The sequence below is a fragment of the Crinia signifera genome, chromosome 2 (genome assembly GCF_055691185.1).
Source record: "Crinia signifera chromosome 2, ASM5569118v1, whole genome shotgun sequence".
Lineage (NCBI taxonomy): Eukaryota > Metazoa > Chordata > Amphibia > Anura > Myobatrachidae > Crinia > Crinia signifera.
In genome coordinates this window covers 310,813,755-310,837,591 of record NC_139218.1, presented here as the reverse complement: position 1 = coordinate 310,837,591, position 23,837 = coordinate 310,813,755, and the positions used below count along the sequence as shown (strand labels likewise).

The 23,837-nt window shown below is 43.8% G+C and overlaps 1 protein-coding gene across 1 annotated transcript in view; it reads right to left on the bottom strand.

Annotated features, from left to right (window-relative positions):
* The window catches only part of TNFSF11 (TNF superfamily member 11), a 38,187-nt gene that overhangs the window by 5,696 nt on the left and 8,654 nt on the right, over nucleotides 1-23,837 (bottom strand). Inside the window, exons 2-4 of the mRNA XM_083168937.1 lie at nucleotides 12,053-12,205; nucleotides 11,009-11,054; nucleotides 10,837-10,929 (exon numbers count right to left, since the gene is read on the bottom strand). Coding sequence (XP_083025063.1) covers nucleotides 10,837-10,929; nucleotides 11,009-11,054; nucleotides 12,053-12,205 — 292 coding nt within the window. The remainder of the gene's footprint in view (nucleotides 1-10,836; nucleotides 10,930-11,008; nucleotides 11,055-12,052; nucleotides 12,206-23,837) is intronic.

The window sequence follows — 23,837 nt, the reverse complement described above, 5'->3', positions numbered from 1 at the left end:
GAGACATTTGCCAGTGCTCCATGTTACATACTGGCGCAAACATCTTCTTTTCAAACCCCCACTATGCACGCTAGCCCAAAGCATGGCGAGCGCAGTTGATTTTGTAAATTGTGGCGAGCGCAGCGAGCCACCGAGCCCGAAGCGTGGCGAGGGGATGCGTAATACATGTAATTTGCCTCCCCTCGCGGGGCTCACTGCACTCCCAGGGGTACGTGGAATACATGTAAAGTAATTTGCGTCCATCCGCGGGGCTCGCTACACTCGCCATGCTTTGGGCTTGGCGGCTCGCTGCACTCGCCACACTTTATAAAATCAACTCCACGCTGACCTGGATAGTGGGGGTATGAACAGGTCGGGGGGACGCGTAACGCATCCCCTCGCAGGGCTCGCTGCGCTCGGCGCGCTTCGGGCTTGCGTGGATAGTGGGGGTCTTTCAGGAACACATTCACACCTGCCATATCATACATCTGAGACAGTAATGAAGACATGTGTTAACTGGTAACTGGATTTTAGTTAATAATAAAGAAGAAAAAAGCAACTTAACAAAAGTACAATAATATGAAAACACTATGCTGAATCTGACAGAGATACTGACTACGCTGGCCGCGGAAACACTATGCTACTTCTGGCAGGGACGCTGACTACGTTACGCAGCCGCAGGAGCACTACGCAAATTCTGACTAACTACGCTGGCCGCGCAAACACTACGCTGATTCTGACAGGGACGCTACGCTAACTACGTAATGGGCGCCGTGCTATTACACAAGTACCGATAATTTAAGATCCTTCCAGTGGTTTAATTGTGTGCGCATTTTGGTTATAATTGGAGTGTAATTAAATTAATAAAGTGAGGAAAGATTCGAGGGGCTAAGGACACCTAAATATTTAAGTTTGTGTGGCGCTAGTGTGAAAAGGGAGGCTATATGTGGGTACGAATTAAGATATGATGGGGCATTTAAGGGGAGCAGTTCAGATTTGTCTATGTTAATCTTGTAACCGGAGAAGGAATCGAACATTGAAGTAAGTCTTAATATTTCTGGTATGGAAAGAAGGGGGTTGGAGATGAATAACAACATATCGTCGGCAAATAATGATAATTTGCATTCACAGTTGCCAACTTTGATGCCACTGAACTCTTTGCCGTAATGCAACTGCTAAAGGTTCTAAGGCCGCAGCATATAGTAGAGGAGAAAGTGGGCATCCCTGCCTTGTTCCTTTCTGAACACAGAAAGTGGGGGAGAGATATTTATTAGTTAAAATTTGGGATGTGGGAGATTCATAAAGATATCGTAAAATTAAGATATATTGGTCAGGGAATCCAAAGCGTTTTAGAGTCTCCATCAGGTGATCCCAGGACACCATATCAAATGCTTTTTCAGCATCTAGTGAAAGAAGATAACTGGGATCACCCGATGGAGAGTCAGAGAGGAACTGAAGAACCGTGAGGACCTTTCTGATGTTGGATCCTGAGCTACGGCCCCAGATGAATCCAGTCTGGTCCTGATGAACAAGGGATGGTAGAATGGCCTTGAGTCTCTCTGCAAGCAAATTAGTGAATATTTTATAATCTACGTGTAATAAACAAATGGGTCTATACGAAGAAGGGAGGAGGGGGTCTCTACTAGGCTTCACTAGGACTTTTATAATATCTGAATTAAAATGTAAAGGGAGGCGATGTCCATCCATAAATGAGTTAAAAAGGTAGGTTAAGGGATCTACAATGTGAGGATTAAGAAGTTTATAAAATTCACTTCCGAAGCCTTCAGGGCCTGGGGCTTTAAGTGCTTTAAGTGATGTAATAGCTTTCTGTACTTCAAGGGTGGTGAATTTACCTAAAAGGTGATTTATATGTGCGGGAGTAATCGTGGGGAGTTGAATATCTCTCCGGAAAGAATTCTTTTCGTGTATATCAATGGGTCCCTGTGAGTATAAATTACGGTAATAGTGGTAAAATATGTCAGCTATTTCATTTCCCTGATAATGAGGTTTGCCATGTGAATCCCATAGGGCTGCGATATTGAAATGTGTTTGTTCTCCCTTCAGCATGTTAGACAATAATCTGCCTTGTTTATCACCGAACTGGAAGAACTTTGCGCTACAGAAGCTGTTAGCTCCATCGGAGAAAGCCGGTCTTTATTCTGGATATAAAATGAATACAACTAAAACCAAGTACTTGATTTTTATATCCCAAGCTCTTCAAAACTCACTTTAGAAGCAGACTTCCCCTTCCAATGACATACACGTAAAATCAAATACTTAGGAATCTAACACATGCCATCACCAAATATTTCAAGCTAATTTGCCTAAAGTACTGGATTGAGCGAAATCTGACTTACACTCCTGGTCGAGTTACTTATCTCCTGGATTGGCAGGGTAAACTTGGTAAAGATGAATGTATCTTTCAAACCCTTCCTATATTTATCTCTCCTTATGTATTTATATTTTTAAAACATCACACGGTTTATCTGACAATTTGTAGCAGAGCCTTAGGCATTGATTTTCAACAATACTATTTAGCTGCCCAATTGACCCAATGTGTGCAGTGGTATAATCCGGAGGCAAAGAGGGTCTGGACTATTATTGAGGCTGCTGAGTTGGTCCTCTTCACGATTTCATCTTCACTTTGGTTAGCAAGAGCTCACCACCCCAAAGCAGTAAGTATTGTTTCACGTTCCCTGACCATTAGGGACTATGCTACAGATGGAGCGCAGCTCATGCTTGCAGGGACTGGTGATTCTATCACCAGCCCCTGCCAGCTGTCGGTAGGGGGCTTGCGTGCACGAGGCATTCACACCCCATTATGACGGAGCTCCCCGCCGCCTCCCAGATCCCCATCGCCGGTCCCCACCGTCGCCCCGAACCCCACCCTAACCCTGCCGTCAACCTGGGCACCTGAATATTATTTTTTCGCCCCTGTATTTTTGTAACAGGACTGGTCTAAGAGCCTGGCGCTAGTTTCTTGAATACAGGAGGACCCTATTTCATTTGTCCCTGTTATTTGAGAAACCAGCACTGGTTCAAAGAGCCTGGCGCCAGTTATCAGTTATTCTCATGGGGGGAGACCCCATGCCTTTTTTAAAAATGTATTTATTTATTCATTCTATTATTTACACAGAGAAGGCTGCATGGATCTGACTGACCCGTGTAGGCTTCAGCAAAATATTGATGGAAAATTAGGAGTATTTTCTGCTGATGTAGCCGAATTCAACAGTACAAATGATAGTAAATTTGCCAAGTGATAGAAACTCTAAGGCCATATACAGCCGAGTTCTATCGATTTTGTATTCATTCATACAGGCGAATTTAGCTAAAGTTGCCATTCGTAAAAACAGCAAATCAGCCAAATTTGTCAGTTTATAAATTAGCCGGGCACCGGGCCCCGGACGTATTTTAGATCGAGGAGGAAAGAAGGGGGAGAAGAAACAAAAAAAAGTGTAGGAAAGGAGAAAATAAGACATTTAAACACTACATTTGCCCAAAGAAGCATATAAAATGTTAAACATGGTCCAGATCTGATGAACTGGCCTACCTTACTGGCAAATTAGGATATCTGGACTCAAGCCTATGGACCCATATATGATAACATTTTGATTCTGCCATATGTTGAGGGCTTTAAAAGGAATTGTTTACCTTGTGCCAATATACACATTCTTCATACCTACTGTATTCCTATCATGGACTATACAGAATATTCAAATATGCTCATCTGTGTAAAAAAAGAAGTGCATCTTTACTTCTATCCTTTTAAAAATCTTTTTGATCACTCAATTTTTATTTCCACATTTAATCATTATTACAGTCAACATTTAATTTTAGAATATAAAAATAAAGAAGGTCCTTTTCATTTATCATTGTGGTATCCACAGTACCACTACTGGATAGAGATGGGCACTTACGAGAGTGGGGATCAAATGAGCGTTCAGCCAAAAGATCCGCTTGTTTTGGGTGTCTCACTGGCTCACTTTGAAAAAAAAGTGGACTAAGTGTAGTATATGTTCATTTTATTTACATTTCAATTGATTCTAGTAATGTGAAGCGAATATCATACATTAATCTCACAGGTGGTTATTTCCACGTATTTTTCTATTTATCCTGCTGAACACCGATAAGATCCCATATGCCGCCGGACCCACTTGTCCGATAAAGCTGCTAAATTTATTATTTCCACAGCGTCAGGCCTGTTGGCATGTATTCAATGCTCCTATGTCGCCGTAAATAACGGTGAGTGTGCATGTTTTTTGGAGAGTAGTGAACTTTTCTCTCATATTTTGTGCTTCCCTGTATTCAACTCTGTTGCTTCTCCAAAAATATTTTGCGAAGCTAACTCAGTTCACCCTGCACTTCACCCCATGTCTGTTCAATGGTGATTTTAGTGTCTCTCTCAAAAAGTGTATTCAATGCAAAAATTGTGAGTCCTGCTGGTTTCTTTTTTTAGAGATGTTCTCCATTTTTCCCTCTGCATCTTTTTTAGGTAACTTTGTTAAGTTGTTATTTTTTTTGTTTTTTTATGGCTTAGAAAATTTAAAAAAAATGTACTCTAATGTATTTATTGCAAGTGCCATAATGCTGTACTTCTATATTAATTTATTTGGAATTTAATAAGTTATTTTAATGGTAACCAATAAAAAATCATTTTGGAATGCTCCTATTAATTTCCCATGCTTCCTCTCTTCTTCCTCACCTAACCCCCAAACAGGCTTTTAAACACGCTAACAATTATAAAATAAATTAAATAAAAACACAGGGCAAAGAAACAATGCCAAAATAACAACACAAGGATAAAGGCCAAACTGAACAAAATACACCCGTCTGCACAAACCCAATTAACCCCTTCCCGACATTGCCTTTTATGGTAATTTTTTTTTTTTTCCTCCTTGCGTTCAAATAAGCGTAACTTTTTTAATTTTCCGGCTATATAGACACAGGAGGGCTTTTTTTTTGCGGGACAAGTTGTACTTTTTAATGGTACCATTTACTATACCGTATAATATTCTGGGGAATCAGGAAATAATTCAATGTGGGGTAAAAAGAAAAAAAAACGCAATTCCACAATTTTGCGCTGGTTACGGTTTTTTTGGAGTTCATAGTTCGTTTAAAATGATGGGTTATCTTTATTCTATGGGTCGTTACGATTCCGGTGATACCAAACTTATATAGTTTTCGTTACATTTTACCACTAAAAAAAAAAATAGAAAATGTTACGGTTTTTCGAATTTGCGTCGCGTCGCCATGTTCTGCGGCTTATAACTTTTTTATTTTTCCACCTACGGACCTGGGTGAGGGCTCATTTTTTGCGGGCTGAAGTGTACTTTTTAATTAATACCATTATGGGATATGGGCGACTTTCTGATCTCTTTTAGCTATTTTTTTTGGGGTAGGCGATGCGACCAAAAAACGTAGTTTTGGCGTTGGGGATTATTTTCCGTTTACGCCTTTAACCGTGCGGGATAACTAATGTTATATTTTAATAGATCGGACTTTTAGGAACGCGGCGATACCAAATATGTTTATTTTTTTTATTTTTTATTTATTTTTATTTGGGAAATGGGGAAAGGGGGGTGATTTGAACTTTTAATATTTTTTTATTTTTTTTTTATTTTTAAACTTTATTTATTTTTTATTTTTTTACTTTTACTACAAGGCCCCCTAGTGTACTTGACCACTAGGGGGCGCGATCGCCTGTACTAGGTTCAGCCATAGAGCTCTATGGCTGAACGTAGTGATTTTATGCACTTCCTATTACATCCTGCCTCAGGCAGGATATGATAGGTATGCAGACACGGCCAGCACAGGGGTCTACATTAGACGCCTGGCTACCATGGCAACCGATCGGCACCCTCCGATCTCGCTGCGGGGGGCCCCGATCGGCGCCGGAGGGGGGCGCCCCCCCTCCGATCAGCTATTTAAGCACTGCGGTCGCTTTGCCCGCGGTGCTTAAAGGGTTAAACGGCCACGATCGGCGAACTCGCCGCTCGTGGCCGTGAGAGCAGGGACCTGGCTGTAATATACAGCCATTACCTGCTCTCTTTCAAGCCAGCTCACTCCGTGAGCTGGCTTGATTCCCCCGCAACCGACATATGACGTAAATGTACGTCATATGTCGGGAAGGGGTTAAAATAGTCACACAGCCATTTGTTGTAAAATAAATACTGAACAAAACATTAACCTTTCTAAAACTTTGTAAAAAAATATAAGTCCACAAATGCGAGGAACACGCTGCTGAGATGAACAACCTGCTCAGGAATATCCCAGTCTGACCAGCTCACGTGGAGAGCAGGAGAAAACAGATCTCTTCAGTTACAGCACTCCCATTTGAACTCGCATAATTATGCTAAGTTTGCAAAAGGGGCCAGTGAGCTGGCCACACGTTGAATACTGAGGAAGTCAGAAATGAGGAGATAAGAAAAAGTGCAGAGCACTTCAGCGAGATCACAGGGACACAGAACAGTGAGCGGTGAGACAGACTCTCAAAAAACATTGAATACTCCTCAATGTGTTAAACACCACACACACACACACACACACACACACACACACACAAGTGTGTAAATTAAACCAGACTGTTTGATACCTGACAATGATGTAGCACACGGCTGTTAGTGGTCACTGGTGTAATAGAGGTGTGATACACCAGGAAGTAAAGCAAGTGGGAGACACAGACAGATGGAGCCCAGCTCACTGGGGGCCAGATGCACTAAGCTTTAAAAGTAATTAAATGGAGAGTGATAAACTACCAGCCAATCAGCTCCTACCTGACTTTCCACAGATTGTTTTGAAAAATGTCAGGCAGGAGCTGATTGGCTGGTGGTTTATCATTCTCCATTTTATCACTTTTGGAACTTATTGCATTTGGCCCATGATCTTTACTTCATGAATCTGGTGCTGTAAAATTAAAGATAAAAGTAATACACAGCCCAGCAACACAGATCTAATAAATGAACAAACCATGTGCACTGCATAGTCTGTGTGTCTGTGAGTGAGAATGTGTGGTCATGCTGCACACCTTTCTGTGATACTATGCTGCTTCTGATACAGGGTACACTCTGTGAGCAGCATCAAATCTTCTGCTGGGACCTGTGGTGCTTACAGACAGTTATGCAGCAGCCCTGCCCCTGTTGTTATACAGCACTCAGCAGCTTCACCTCCAATGCAATACTCATGAGTTAGTACATCTCAGCTGCCACAGGTGGCAGTGCTGAGCTCAGACATGGTGCGGAATGGACTCTGCGGAGCTGGATGAACTACAGCAGCGGTTCCCAACCTTTTTTCTCTTCCGTACCCCTTGATTAGGCTTTTCATTTATAAGTAACCCTCCTCTCAATTTGAAATTTCCACAGTACTTCTGAGTGGAAGTGAGCAGTATGCGTGGAGGTAGCCGTGGATTAGTATATGGTCAGGAATCATACCGTCTTTGTCTGGCCGCTGGCTGTGTATTGTCTCCAGAGTTCCCGCTAACGCCTGTAGGATTAATGCTTCTTCCACCCATGTCAGTGCGGGGCAGATGTTCACTGGTAGCTCTCATTGAATTGCTGGTTGGGCAAAAGCACGAGTAGACGCTGATGACGCTGCAGATGGAACTGGAAAGGACACAACATGGCTTGTTTCCATGTCAATGGTAGACTTCTTTTGCCATTGGGAGACTTTTTCTTCTTCCGCCATTACCAATATTATTTCCAAGTAGTACCCCAGGTTGGGAACCACTGAACTACAGCCCTGAGTCAGTCAGTACAGTTCCTCTAAGCTACCATGTGTGGCATTGTTGTGCTCAGGCAAATGGATTGTATGAAAACGAAACTGAAACTAAAAGAATGACATTTCACCTTTTAGGGAGCAATGGGCTCACTGTCTCGTTCAAGTAAGCCATTCAAAAGAACCGTCTCACTCACGACTGACCCCTCTCTACTACTGGATAACATATTTTCATTTGTTTGTAAAAATACAAACAATACAGAACTTTTAAGTAACTCAGGAAACCATGTCAAAGAATACTTCTGCTCAGTGATTATTCAAGTGGGTGACCGGTAAATATTTATTTAGGACAGGAGACTGGAATCCAGAAAAAAAATCATATATTTAAAGAAAATAAAAATATCCCAGAATTATTTGGCAAGACATCGTATGGTTTGGTTAAAATCATGTAATAATTTTAGCCAAGTTCTGGTCAAGTATTACTCTGTGAACTCACAGACCTTATATCTGGGTGGTCAAACATGATTGCACAAGTGACATAAATGCCAGATTTTTGGAGAATATATTGGAAATAACTTGAGGGGAACATTTGTGAAAATACATCTGTATTGTACAGTGACTTTTGTGAAAGTCTTGTTTTTACTACTTTGATGAATGATAAGCCTAGACGGTTGTCCAGAATGTAAATATATGTGCTACTTTTTTCAGTGTTCATTTTCTTATTCTATTTTGGTAAACATATTACAGCCATAATAATTACCCAGCCCTGTTCTAGAAGGTGCTAGAGTCTAGACGAATGATAAGTAGAATTTGACGAATTGCTATGGGCGACATCTCTACTTCTAAAATCCCATCATTTATTAAATATACCCCTTGGTCTTCTTCAGTTATCTAGAACAGTGGTTCCCAACCCTGGTCCTCAAGTACCCCCAACAGTGCACGTTTTCCAGGTCACTCAACAGGTGCATTCATTATTCAGGCACATTTGAAAAGATCCACAGGTGGAGCTAATTATAGCACTTGTGATTCTGTGTGGAGACCTGCAAAACATGCACTGTTGGGGGTACTTGAGGACCAGGGTTGGGAACCACAGATCTAGAATATTAATTGTGTATAAAGAAAAGTTCATTAGGTACAAATGATAATGCTGTACAACTTGTGCAACATGCAATACATATACAGTACTCTTCTCCAGGAAAGATAACTCATATACTGAATATTGGAACCTAGACTTTAATACTTGCCAAATCTCTCAAAAACATTTCACCTTTCCGTTAGTCCATACACTCATTGCCATTTTGAATATAGATAATTTGAAACAAATAGTTTCTCTGTAGCTCTAGAAGGAATTTACCCAGACCAATGGTCCTAGATATTCCAATTTACTTTTGCCAGCTCTCCTTTGCTCCTGGTGGTGGAAACACAATCTAAAAATTCTATCTAGATGGTACTGCTTCCCCGACTATTTACACGAGATGTTTCCTAATATACTGCTGACCTGTTGGAGATGTGGACAAGCAATGATGACCCCCTCAATATATGGTGGCAACGCCCAGTCCTAGCTGTTTTTTGGCAACAGGTCCACACAATCACCTGTCATCCTATTGGTTACCCACTCCCGAGACCCCTGAATTCTGGCTTTTTACTCTAGCAGATATCCCCTTTTCCCAATATAAAAAGTCTCTACTGGTGGTCCACTTTACAACCCCCATCTCAAAACGGTGATTTACCAGTGAATAAAGCAGATGGCATGATTTACTGCAAATCACATTAGCGTGAAATTAAGCAGGATCTGGGAGGCTAGTCAATTCTCTCAGAAGTATAGGTGAAATTTTTGAATTTCCTGGTTATTCAAAGACAATAGGCAAGTATGACTTTGTGTCAACAGGGAAGGAACACAATCTGAATCTCACTGTGATAGGAGGTCCAATCAGTGTCAGACCAACAGGGCACCCAGGGCGGTTGCCCAAGGGCTATCAAACATGGTGTTTAACAAATCTGTTGTGCTGAGAATATTTATGCCAACTTTTCAATAACATCATCGGTATATCATATTGACCCTTTTATTGGTAGGGCCTTCTATCTGACTATCAAAACATATAAACTGCTATTAGTGTGGGCAAGAACAACCGAGGCAGATGCAATTCATTCGTTATTTCAAAGGGCACAATTCGCCAAGTAGTATTTCTCATTCCAAGCCCGATTCTGAGGCGAGAATGAAGCGAAAATGAGCAAGTAACTGCAATATGGAAAAACTATGTTGCACAGCAGTTGGGGAGGGGAAAATGTGCAGAGAAATTAGGGAGGAACTAAATTACCTGTGTTAATAAGGATGTTTAGCTCATTGGCTAACGGCATGCACAAAACAAATGTATATACAGTGTAAAATATGAAACTTTAATGCTTCTTTCTTCATAATTTATGTTTTAAGGAATCTGTTTCTTAACTTATTTCCAGGAATATAAATTCACATAAGGTATAATATCAGCCCTGCAGTAAAGTAGCCCCTCTGTATTGAGCATGCGTTCTGTACTAGATTGAATTGCGTCTACTTCAAATCACATGCGATGCGCTACAACAGCATGCGATTTGAATTAGAAACTATGCAATCTAGCACAGAAAGTATGGCCTGCACATACTTTTTTTACTTGCTTTTTGGGAAAAATGTAATAAATGTACAATATAATATTTAATATTAAAGTAACAATACTATAAAATAATTTACAGATAATACAATAAGGGAAATAATAAGGACCATTCATATCAAATAATGAAGAGGACACCAATAATATTGCATATTTATCATTGCTAATTAACATGGCTTTATTGCCCCCAATAAATTGATGAAAAAATCTATTTAACTATTATATTCCTTTCAGTGATTTCTCTTGAATAAATTTGCACCTCCAGATCATCCTTGACTGTACATCCATAGTATTTGATTCAACTTCTGCACTTTTTTAACCTACTAGTTCCAAAAATTGGTGCTCAACATTATTTCATTCCATGACAATTAAGGCCCTTATAATGATGAAGGTTGTTAATAAATACCTCCAAAGAGTAGAAATGCTAGAAACATTTTTATTCAACTGAATTGAGTTAAAACAAATAAGAGCGAATTTTTAATTTCAAAAGTAATCCACTCACCTTCTGTATTATTGCCTAAGGTAAGATGTGCAATCGGCCATGTTGATGATTGTTGATGATTGTTGTTTCTTGGTACTGATGACTCCATTATACCTGCAAATAAAAATAAATTAAATAATGCAAAATTTATACAGAAGAAATAAATGTTATAATGAATTATCATTGAACTTACTAGTTTCTGTATGGGATTCTTTCCCTGACATTGAACGTTGTACTTCCTAAAGGTTAAAGAATAAAATGTTAAGCAAACAAACAATACTCAAATTGTAGTGAAGCTGAACAATCTTAAGAAAAATGTCATCTATAACAAGTGATAGGACAGTGAGGCTCATACAGCAAGCTTTGTGTTGCATCTGTGCTTGCTGCAATATGGCAGAAGATAAGAGATTGGTGACATCCATGTGAGTGTTTGAGTCCAAACTAGTATCTGTTTGTTAGATGGAATGCAGGTGGAACATAAACTGTGCTAAAAGTAATCCCCAATGTACAGCTCTTGCACAGACTGACCAAAACAGGCTAATGCAGGTATTAATTACCGGCGGAAAATTACAGCAGGTGAAAAATAGAGAAAACCTTGGACTTTAACACCCAGGTCTATTCAATTAGACTCCCATGAATCTTGGTAATTCCTGATAAAAAAGCGTTAACACACAGGATCCATGAAAAGTTTAGATTCCTGTGTTAAAGGGGTTGTGGCACCGGTTATCCTGTTGGTTATCAGGGATTTTCTTTTACCCACCTGTAGCAGGTGGAAAATAATCCCTTATAACTCCTGGATTCAGAGCTAATTGAATGACCCGGGGGATCAATTAGCCCACAGTAATTTAACACGGTTAATTCAATTCCACCCTAAAATGTGAAATAGACCACAGGCAGCCAAAAAAACCTTACATGCTGCATTCATAGATTCTGACCCATTTTTGTTCTACTACCGTCGTGCACAGTCTGTTAGTTTTACTATACAGATCAATGATACCTATATTTAGAACAGTTATAGCTGGGTTTGCTTTTATGTCTGAGTATTTAATTGTAGTCAATTATTTAAATAGGAAAATATTTCAATGTTTTATTATTAAGATGGATAATGGAGCAAAAATAGTAAGTGAAATGAATATGAAGGAAACAAATTGCATAAGCTTTCACACAGGAAGTGGCTTCTTCAAAAGAGCTTTAACATTTGGTTAAAAACATCATGAACTCTGTCAAGTGAAGATACCTTTTGAACGGCTGCATTGAACGCCAGCTTCATTTCTTCACATAGATCTAATTTCCCTTCATCATCTGAAAAGGCATTCTTACTGTGCGGTGCGTCGCTCATCTTCCGAATGGCTCTCCAGCACTCCACCTCATTCATCCAGCTTTGTTGCAACTTTAAATAAATAATGTATATATATATTTAGTGTACAGGTTGAGTATCCCCTATCCGTGCATCCCGTATCTGAATTATTCCAAATACCGTGGTTTTTTGGAACAATTCAAATTTATTTTTTTCCCTAACCCTTTTTTTAGACTTACCAAGTCCCCCGGCTTCCATGGCAAGCCTTCAGCATCCTCTCCAGCGTCTCCAGGAGTGCTTTGCGTGAGTGCGCGCGCCAGTGATGTCACGGCACGCCTGGGAACTCGCGCAAAGCACTCCTGGGACCGCTGGAGACGGTGCTGAAGGCCTGCTGTGGACTCCGGGGGACAACCGGGCACCACCAGGGGACAGGTATGTATGCCTAAAAAAAATTTATTCCAAAAACCGGAAAATTCCCTTATCCGGATTGTCCATGGTCCCGAGCATTTCGGATAAGGGATACTCAACCTGTATTAACAGAGATGCAAAAGTGTTAAAGCAAAAATCTTGTATTTACTACACTAGAAAGAAAATAAACTCTGGTAGGACCACCTTAAACCCAAAACACCATTGTACTGTACATGGTGCATAATTTAGGATTGTAAGTGGGGCAGATGTAGAATGTGCAGAGAAACTTAGGGGTAAATTTACTAAGATGGGAGTTCTGTTGCAGAAGCAACCAAGCAGATTCCATCTTATTTATTATTTATTTATTAACAGTTTCTCTCACATCAGTCCCTGCCCCAGTGGAGCTTACCATCTATATTCTCTACCATATGTGTCACGCACACACAGACATCCTAGGGTTAATTTTGTTGGGAGCCAATTAACCTACCAGTATATTTTTGGAATGGGGTAGGAAACCGGAGAATAAAAAAAAGAAGTAGAATCTGATCCCATCTTCAATAGAACTCCAATTAGTCAATGTGTCCCTTAGATTTGGTTGGGGTGTGTTAAAACTGAAATCTAAATTGCATAGTAAAAATAAGTCGGTCTAACAATTGTGGGCTACATGCAAAAGCATCCAGTATTTACACTGCACAGAAAAATATAAATGTATTTGCTTCCCTTGCATGGCAACATGGTTTGCTGCAGACACAAAGGGCTTAATTCATGTACTACTGCCTTTTCCAGTCAGCATGGCCATAGGACTACCCTAGCAGAAGGTCGATGTTCTCTTTTACTTTATATACTGTAGGCAGTGACTGTGCAATTGAGAATGAGATGGCTCTGATGGGTGTCTCTTTTCATTCCTGTGTGACAGCTTCACTTGATAACATTAGCAGTTTCCTAGCCTAGAAAATCACATTTGCATTTGCATACAAACATGAATTAGGCCCCAAGGTACTTGATACAGATTCAGTATGATGATGTTCTATAGTTTTCTTTCTATTGTAGAAAAAAAAAAAAAGGAGGACGATGTGAAGAATGATGCCACATTTCCACTCGGAATGCATTTCGAGTGCATCTGTGAGTGGATAGATTAGATAGATGTGTGTGTGTTTACAATATAGATTACTTGAGGTCAGTTCCCTTCATTCCAGGAACCCTGTGTGAAACCTCAATTATAACCACCAGGGCTTGCCTTTGCCACTGATTTCTGTTGACTGGTCTGATATAACTCTTATTTGAATTTTTGTGCCCATACATGAGAAATCATCCCAAATCGAATGTGTTTGACTACCCCTCTAACCCGATTACAGTGTCGCATGCATCGGATCGGAAAAGGGAGGTCAGCCAGGCTGCACATTAAATTTATTGGATCGGAAAAATCAGTGGCACATCGCGGGTGCTTTTTAGAACCCTCAATGTTACGGTTCTGTAGGTGGTCAGAAGACCTGCTCCCTGACTCTGTTGCCCCAGCCTGACGTCCACGAGATACGTGCGGAGCTAGTCTTCTCCTGTACCCGTCTCGGCTGAAGGGCGAATTATGTCCGCCCCACTCCGCTACAGGCAGGTTTTATGTTCAGGACAACGTATCTGTGGAGGCAGACCAGCAGCAAAAGGACCTCTAACTAAACCTGACGTGCAGGACTGAGACCCCTACAGGGATGGCAACAATGCCCAAATGGTATAATATAATAAATACAAATGCAATGGCAACAATGCTCAACGATGGAATATAATGAATACAATACTGCAAAGCACAAGGGTAACTGGCAGGGTGCACCCCTGACTTATCTGCAACGAATGCTGACAACAGGTTCAGGCTAGGACACTGCAGGCTGGATGAAGCAGGTACTGCGGACTGAGGTGACCAAGGACCAGGTACACGCAAGACTGAGGCACAAACAAAGCTGGCACACAGGACGCTGGATACAAGGTGCTGGGACCGGGAACACTCTGGAAAGAGGGCTGGCAGCAGGTTCTGGCCAGGACACTGCAGGTACTGAGGCACAAACAAAGCTGGCACACAGGACGCTGTACACAAGGTGCTGGGACCGGTAAGACTCTGGAGCACAACATAGAGGGAATACACGGCAGGATACACAAAGCTATCAGTAAGCTATAACCGGCAAAGACTGCATGCTGAGAACCTCACTAAATCACCTTGCATGCAGCCACACCCAAGCAGCAGGGAATGCAAGAACTGAGGAAGCTGGCTCCACAAAACCCGGAGTACAGATCCAGGGAAACATACAAACTGCAAACAGAATATGAAAAACTGCACATTACACCGATCTGCTGGAGGCGGATCGTAACACTCGATGTGTTGGGTCCGATCCAAGGTGTGTGCCAGCGGTGAATCACACCTGGCACACACTTATGTGCAATGGTGGATCCGTGCAGCAGGGGGAAGGCAGCGGGGTTGGCAACGGGGTCAGAGCGCCTGCCGGGAGTTACAGTAGTAGCGTCATTTGCCAGGAGGCGGGGTGGGAAGCATTTTGAAAAGACTGGCTGAATTCTCTCAGCCAATCAGATGGGAGGCCGATGATAGCCAGCCGGCCAGTCTTTTCAAAATATTTTTTTCAAATTCACCAGCCGTTTCCCGCCCTGGCTCCCAGCAAATGCCGCTACTAGCTCCCAGCTGCCGCTTCGACTCCGCTGCCTGCCCCCCGCTGCTGCCAGTTTTCAAGGAGTTTTTTTTCACATGCAACAAATCACATGCGATTGCATGTAAAAATGGCACATCAAGTGCCAAATCATTAGTGAGCCCTCTCGGGGAGCTCAAGGGGCAAACTGGTCTGACTTGTCCTAAGGACAAGTGAGACTAACGTATGGGGGACTTTAAAGTATTAGAAGTTCAGTGTCAGATTTATAGTACAAAGCATCATTTTCCTCCTCATGTTAGTAGTTGGTTAATAGAAAAAAATATTCTTAAATAACTGTCGTTATATCATGGTGACTAGGGTGGCCAATCTCGGGATCGGGATTGGCGAGATCCAGGGATTTGGCCCCCAAAACGCCAGTATTTCAATCCCGGGATTGGAGTTTCCAATCCCGGGATTTCGGGATTAGACTCGCTCAGACGCTGCTCGGTTTCTCCCATACCCGGAAATGTAGCACTGCACGCAGCGTGGCGAGGTCACGCTGCGCCGTGCACAGCCCGTCCATCCGCCCTGCCTCCCGGACAGCGGCCCTCCCATCGCTCATCGCTGGAGGTCGCCAGTGCCACTACCGCCCTGTGGAGCTCAGACACAGGTTACAAGCCCGGGTCATGAGTCCTAGGAATGCCAATCCCAGGATTGAGCATTTTTCAATCCCGGAATTGAAAAAATGCCTCGGGATTGGCATCCCTTATGGTGACACATCTGTTTTATGGAGATAGGGTTTCCCCTTACATAACAAAGGCAACTGCTGTGCTATTTGCTGTTATTCTCTATATCAGCCTACTTAACAAGAGTGCCAGTGGCAGATGCACCATCACAGCCCTTCTCAGAATGGCTATAGCAGTAAATATTTGCTGAAAAAGTTGCATTTTTGTCACATTTATTTTCAATAAAGCATTTTTTTCCAAACAGGAATTTATAAAAATAATTAATATAAAATCATCAACAAAAGTCCCATAGTTTTTACATATAGTTTCTAACTTTTTTTTAACATATTAAATGTTAAATTAAGATAAGTTGGGCTACTAGGTATATGCCATATCTTGCAAGCTTCGAAGTAGTAAGAACATCCCATCCTTGCCACTGCCAGACCAGCGAAGATTTTGAACCGGTGTCACAACTTTTCACACTAAACCTGGGTCGCCCAGTATACACAGAGCGACCCAGGTTTAACATGGGTTGCTCGATCTGGGCTATTAACTTTGATGCTTTCACACTGCACCTACACCCAGGATGACCCAGTAATACCCTGGGTTATAAGTGCGATGTGAAAGGGATAAGATGCTTTGGAATGGTTTTCTAAAGGCCCATACACACTAGGTGATTTTGAGCTATAAGCAGCTCACTTTTGATGTTTGAGCTACTGTACTTTCAGCTTAAAGACTGCTAGTGTGTATGGCCAGTCGGTGATGCCTGCTCCCACATCACCGCCGGCCACCGCTGGTCTTCGAGCTGTTTTACAGTCTCCTACTATGGAAAGTGGTTCACCCCCCTGTGAAAACCTCTAGGGGGTGAAAACAAATCTCTGGACCGGGTGACCTCAGTGTGTGTATGCACTGAGCGATTCTCTTGCCAGACATTTTCAGATCATTGCTCCAATACACACTGGGCACTAGGTCAACATTCCAGTCAAAACCATGAACAACTCATGTTGACCTTTTGACTTTCGACCTTCCCATTGTGCTTGGAACTTTAATACAGTATTATTTCTTTATTTCTTTATTTACAGTTTCTTATATAGCGCAGCAGATTCCGTTGTGCTTTAACAGTAACATGCACTATATAAAGAATTAAGCAGGAGCTGTATATTCCATTCCACGACCCCCGAAAACGAACGGTGAGAGCCAGCATACCTCGTGGTCTTTGTCGTTTGCAGATTACATCCTTTCATAGCTCGCAACTGATCTCTGAGGATGCATTAAGGATGATGTGCCTGTGTGTACTGTATACTGTGTTTAAGGATTGTCCTCTTGCATATATTAGTTTATTACACTATCCACAAAGTCACAGTAAAACAGAGGCCAAGTATTTCAGGAGAAGCGATTTAGGATTTCAGGCAAAAGAACCATCATTTCATAGTATTTAAACGTTTCTCTACCACTTCCTGTTCTTCAACCCATAGGAAATGAGCCAAAAGATGCAAAGCTCAGAAGCCGCCATGGGAACCTGGGTTTGCCTGTGAAATCTTCCACACAACATAATATCCTGTGAGAGCTGATCTCATCACATTTTCTGTTTAGTGGCACTGCTGGTGATACAAGTGACTGGTGCCAAGCCTCACTCGGCACCTCTTTAGAATTAATCCTTGACTCCATATTATAATACTAAACCTAGTACGCAATAAGCAAAGTTGTATGCAACTGTATGCAGACCTGATCTCAAATTTGTTCTCAAAATGGGCAAAACCATGTGAACTGCAGTTGAGGCATGTGCAGAGAGACTAGGGTGCAGTGAGACTTGGGTGGGGTGTGTGAAACTGAAAACTAAATTGCAGTGTAAAAATAAATCCCAGGATATACCATAGAAATTACTCACCCAAATCTAAAGGTCCCCATACACAGGTCTGACTTGTCCGAAGCACAAGTAGGACCCCCAGCAGCTCCCCGGGATTTATCGCATGTGAAAGAACTCCCGGTGAGCTGCCAAGGTGATTCGGATGTGATACATCACAATGGCCCTTATTCTGGTTGGTGCGGCCGGAGCCGCACACGGTGCTCCGGCCGCACAAACCAATCCCCGCCCACGAGACGGATCGCCACGGCCGTCCGTACACGGACGGCTGGCGATCCGCATAAAAATGGTGGGGCGTACGCCTCCACCATGGTGGGAGCTGCCCCCTGCATTCGATGGTCGTCGACCATCGAAGGCAGGGCCGCACGCCACAGCAGCTCCCGCAAGCTGAGACCACACGGACAATCGTCCGTGTGATAGCTTGTATGGGGGCTGAGAGCTGACATCCGGCGACGTCAGCTTTCCGCCCCCATCAGTGGCGTCATACCCTGATTAGCATGCATACGCCCCGCGTTTGCATGGGAACGCCCATGAAACGCGGGGCGTATACATAGGGAAATGAGGGTATGAAGCCCCTCACGCCCCTATACGCCCCCTTTGCGGCGGACGAAATACGTCTGCGGCGAATGGGGCTGCACATGCGCAGATTGACCTCTGCGCATGTGCAGACTAAAAACATCGGCGGTACGGCCGCACGCGGGCCGTACCGTCCGATTCAGAATAAGGGCCAATGTGCCATTGATAACCCGATTCTGATACAGATGGAGCCAGGGGCGCGCACGCACGAGAGCTGGCTCTGCCGTCCACCGCCTCCCCAGGTGCCCCTCGCCGCCCCTGTCCCCCATATCCCTGCCCGTCTCCCTGTAGTGGAGACAGCAGCAATCTGCCTCCAAATAATGTTACAGTACATACATCTAAAAAACATATCCCAAATAAAACCATATCTTACACAAGGCACTGGGAAAAATTCTAGTCCATACACTCATTATTTCCTGCGTTGATTGTCTCTTTAAGGTGCCCACACACTGATAGATATGTTGTCCAATCCAAACTCTATCCAATTTCCCCAGAAATCCTCTGAACACCTCTGATCATGCCACACACAGAACGATTGAGTAAATGATTAGAGGAATGTTCTGGATTTCAAGAGAAACAGGATAGATATTGGATTGGAATACAATATCTATCCATGTGACCCATAAAAAGGTGACCTGTGGCCAGGGGTAGGTGGTGTGAGTGCAGGAGATGCCGCTGCTGGGAGCCGGAGAGAGTGGCTGTGGTAGTGGTGGGCAGGCGGGAGATTTCAAAACTCCCATTCAAATAAATGGGTGGCTCCTGATTCTTTTAATGGGAATTTTAAAATCTCCAGCTTGCCCGCCGCTAGCACAGGGGGGAAGAGGGGGAGAGGTGACTGCCAGGGTAGCCGGGTCATAGCTACATTGTTCATCATGCATACACATGGAACGATGTGACCAAATCCTGCACAATGGGTTGTTCATCTCTACGCCTGTTCATCAGCAGTCTCGATGAATGACCTGCAGGCACCTCCATTTGATCATGATCATGCCCACACATACTTAGTTCTTAATAAATAACCTCCCCTCTACTCAGTCCACACATAACTACATATTTTCTCTACCTTCACTTTTACATCATCCTGATCTAATATTGCTCTGTGATTGTATCATGCAGCTCATCAATAAGGCCATACTTCCTACTTTTGAAAACTAGTTTCAAGGAGATTATAGTTAGTAGTAGAATTTTGCATAGCGCTCCATTGAGGGGGCATGTCATGCTCCACCCAATGGGCGTGTCTAGTTCCATATATGGAGAGATTGTGAAAAGAGATTGTGAACGTGGCACCTAGAGGCGTGGGTGTGTACCGCTACACCTGAGAAGAATCTTTCAAAATGACTTATATCGAAATGTAGATGAGCCCCAAAGCAGTCAGTAAAAGCTACTATATTTGGTAAAGGCCCATACACACTGGGCGACTTTGAGCTGAAAGTCGCTCAAAACAGCAGGTTTGAGCGGCTTTCAGCTCAAAGCTGCCCAGTGTGTTCCAGCAACATCGCCTGCTATGCAACGCCGTCACCGCCCCCCCCCCCCCTCCGTCGGCGCCTGGCAGGGGGAAAGCCGCTCAGTGTGTATGCACTGAGCGGCTTTCCCCGCAGCAATGAATGCGATCATCGCTGTCCATACACGCTGGGCATAGTCGCCCAGTGTGTATGGACCTTTAACCCCTTCAGTGGTGGGGGGTTTTTTTGGGAGCGCTCCCCACTGGGCAAGTTTTTTATGGGGAGCGCTCCCTTTAAAAAAAAAACACCACTACCCCCCGGGGTCCGGGCAGCGCCGCTGAACTGTCAATCAGCGGCTGCCCGGACCTGCACCCCCCGCGCCGCATCGCTGTCCCCGGCAGCCGGCTTGTCATAAGCCGGCGCCGGGGACTTCTATTGAACCCCCGTAGGGGAGGAGGAGGGAGGGGGAGGAGACGCCGCAGAGGGGAGGGAGCCGGGCAGCGTGACGCTGCCTGAGATCAGAGTGAACTCAGCAGCGCTGCCCGGCTCCAAACAGTGGCAATCCCGAGAATTTTCCGGGCTTGCCAGACTGGGCACTGAGGCACAGCCCGGAAAATTCTCGGGATTGCCACTGAAGAGGTTAAGTGCTGGGAAATGGCACTGATGATTCAATGTAAATGTATCTATCTCTCATTCCTTTTTTCCCCAAAAAATGTAACAGTGTAATGTGGGCTAGGTGACATGTGCGAGATTGGTAGACTAATGAGGGAGAGAGGGAGATTGCTGCTATTTCAGGGAGTCTCCTGCAGAATGCAGGAAGGTAGGCAACTATGCATAAGGCTGAACCAATATGTCTAATACCCCTTTCGGGGATCCACACAGGCGGCGGGTGCAGATGACAGGTCAGACGGCGGGTGCAGATGACGCAGCTCTCAGGCGGCAGTGAGGGCGCTTGAGAGCTGCATCATCTTCATCCACCGCTGTCCTGTCATTTGCGCCTGCCGCCTGTGTGGATCCCCGGCCTGACAGCACACCGAGGACCGGCAACGTGGGTAAGTACCCCCTAGCCCTTTCATTTGGCTGGTGTGAAAGGGGTATAAGGTAGCACCTATACTTGTATATGACTATTTCCCTATAGATTGTATGCTTGCAAGCAGGACCCCCTTATCTCTATGGTGGGTACTCAATTGGTGGAGATTTATCACCTATGTCTGTTATTACTTGTCTTGTTTTATTTTTTTTTGTTCCTAGTTGTAAAGTGTAACAGAATATGCAGATGCTTTAGAAGTAACGAATAATACCAATAACAAGCCCACCAGAGGGGGAATTTTGACTCCCCTGCTTCGGTAGACAATATGTTAACCCTTGGAGCGCAAATGTTGCTGTGAGAGATGTGCAAAATATCTGCTTAAAATGCCAGGGTTCGAAGCTGAGGGATATGAATCACTTTAGTTATTGCGGGCAAATGATCCCAAGTCATATACAGTAATTGAAATTTAGTTAAATATTGTGCCCCCAAAAAGACTGGCATTTTTAGTGGATATTTTGCACATCTCTCACAGCAACATTGGCACTCGAAGTGTTAATTCCCGGGTAAAGATAAATACAGGTATAATACATCTACCCATATATGCAACAGAGAGCAGTCCACATGAGTAGGGAGGCCAATCCCGGGCCATTTTTTCAATCCCAGGATTCGGGATTGAAAAACTGTCAATCCCAGGATTCCCGGGATAAGCCTCTTGATATGCCCAATAATTGATAAATTACCTTTAATCATAGAGGAAATGCAGGGCAGGCTGGCGGCATGCGGCTTTTAAGGCGAGCCGGGGAGGAGGCGGGTGACAATGTCTCCGGGCAGTCGCGGTGGAGGAGGCGAGGTGACTCGGCGAGCCGGGGAGGAGGCGGGTAACTTGGTGTCCGGGCGAATGCGGTGGCATGTGAATCAGTGTGTGGCTGCGCAGCGTGATGTAATCTCTCACATCACGCTGCGCAGCCACACAACCTTGTTGCCAGGCAGCGCAGCGTGATGTTAGAGGTCACGCTGCGCAACCACAGTGTTCAAACACCACCGCGTCTGCCCGGAGTTCAAGTTAACCGCCTCCTTCCCGGCCCGCTCAGCGGTACACATAAGAAGGGGATCAAATGCGCATGCGCATTTGGATCCCGTAATCACGGGATTGGAGCCGCCAATCCCGGGATTCAAATCCCGGCCAAATATGCCCTAAATCCCGGGATCCCGCCGATCCCGGGATTGGCATCCCTACACATGAGTGTTTTTTTACTTCAGTCCTCAACAACCATGAGGTCATGTCTTGCGGATTCCTTTAATCATGCACAAGTGAGTTAATCTTTTTTATTCGTAATTATCCAAACTACTTTTGCAGGCAGAAATCCTCAAAACAGGACCTTTGGGGAAAACGTGGGGGTTGAGGTTGAGAACCACTGGTCTGTGAGGTTCCCTGAGTATACTTGAAAAACCTTTGTACAGTACCATGGATGTAGAAGGTGTATGTATAGTACATCCGAAATGAGAAATAATGCGGTGGCGATCCATTGTGCGTACAACAGATTAAACAATGGTCTGCTCATCACGCATTTGGCCAACTCTGTCTTAATCAGTCAGACCTCTGCAAGACAGTCCTTATTTCTGCTTGATCACTACATTTCTATGCAACAACTACTGGGGCCTACACATGGGGCGATTTCAGGGCATTCTCTAAGCGAAAATGCCACTACATCGCTCTGTGTGTAGGGGCCATAGTGATGCACGGCCCTGCACGTTGCTATCGCCTGGTGCCTTATATCCAGCATGCTATATAAATGTAGTAATATTGCCAAACAGGGACTGTGTTCTCCCTGGGGAACACTGGCCATGACTGATAGCTCAGCACACCTTGCTGACACATCGCTATGTGCTAAGCGATCTTGCTAAGTGTTCTGAGTAGGGTTGCCACCTCAGGCATCTTCGATTCCTGGAGATTCATCCCACTCACCTTCATGCGCGCCGAAAAGTAGGTGTGGCTTTGTAAAACATGGCCTCTTTGGAAAAGTGGGTGTGGCCTCTAATACAGACATGTATTGAAGTCCCTATAGTTACATTTAATAACACATTTCCCATACTGACAACTCCTACACAGAGATACCTCATACATCCTCCCCTCACCCTGACACCAGTGACAAGAACTTCAAAGCAACCTCCCCCACCCTCCCCCCAACAACTTCACAGCAACTTCCCCTACCACAGCAACCTCCCCAACCCCCATGACCGATTGCTCAGCACACCTTGCTGACACATCGCTGTGTGCTAAGCGATCTTGCTAAGTGTTCCAACTTCTGAGTGATCTAGTATCGCTCAGAATGCTCAGCAAATCTCCCTGTGTGTAGGTCCCTTTAGATCTGTAGATCCAAACTAATAGAAATTACCGCTGCAACTCATTACAGGTAATCTGTTATCATGATGTTTTACATACTGATATGCAATATCTTGTATCTCAAAACTAATGATTTCTGTAAAGCATCATTTACACTAGAAGACGATACTGCAAGATAAGTGTAATTGCTAGGCAGGAATAATAAATCTTGAAAGCCTGAGATTAACAGTGTGTCTCTGCTCCACACATCCTGTGACTGATTTTTGTGGTTAAAGCATAAACAAGTAGAGTAGTGGGTTGCAAAGTTTTATAAACTTTCACTCAGCTTCCATTTATTTGTGGTTGTCTAAAATGTTGTTCTGTTCTTGTGAGAAGAATGTTTTAAAGTAGAAGCAAGCAAAGTATTTTAGCATGTTGTAGAGTAAGGTGGAGCAGGGGCATCACTAAGTGGATGTGGGGATGTGGACTTTACCCGACAACACCATCCGAAGGGGCAACACCAAAATAGTGTAAGCTGGGAGCTGCATGACAAAATAACTTAGTCACTGCCCATGTGCTCTGCTGCAGTCACGGACCGCACGCCGCAATAGATGATACACACACACACACACACACCACATGCCCAGCTCTCCTTGGCTCCTCCCCTACTTCTGTTCTGTATGTGGTAAGCCTTGCCTATAGGTTAAACATAACTACGGGGGAACGTTGGAAC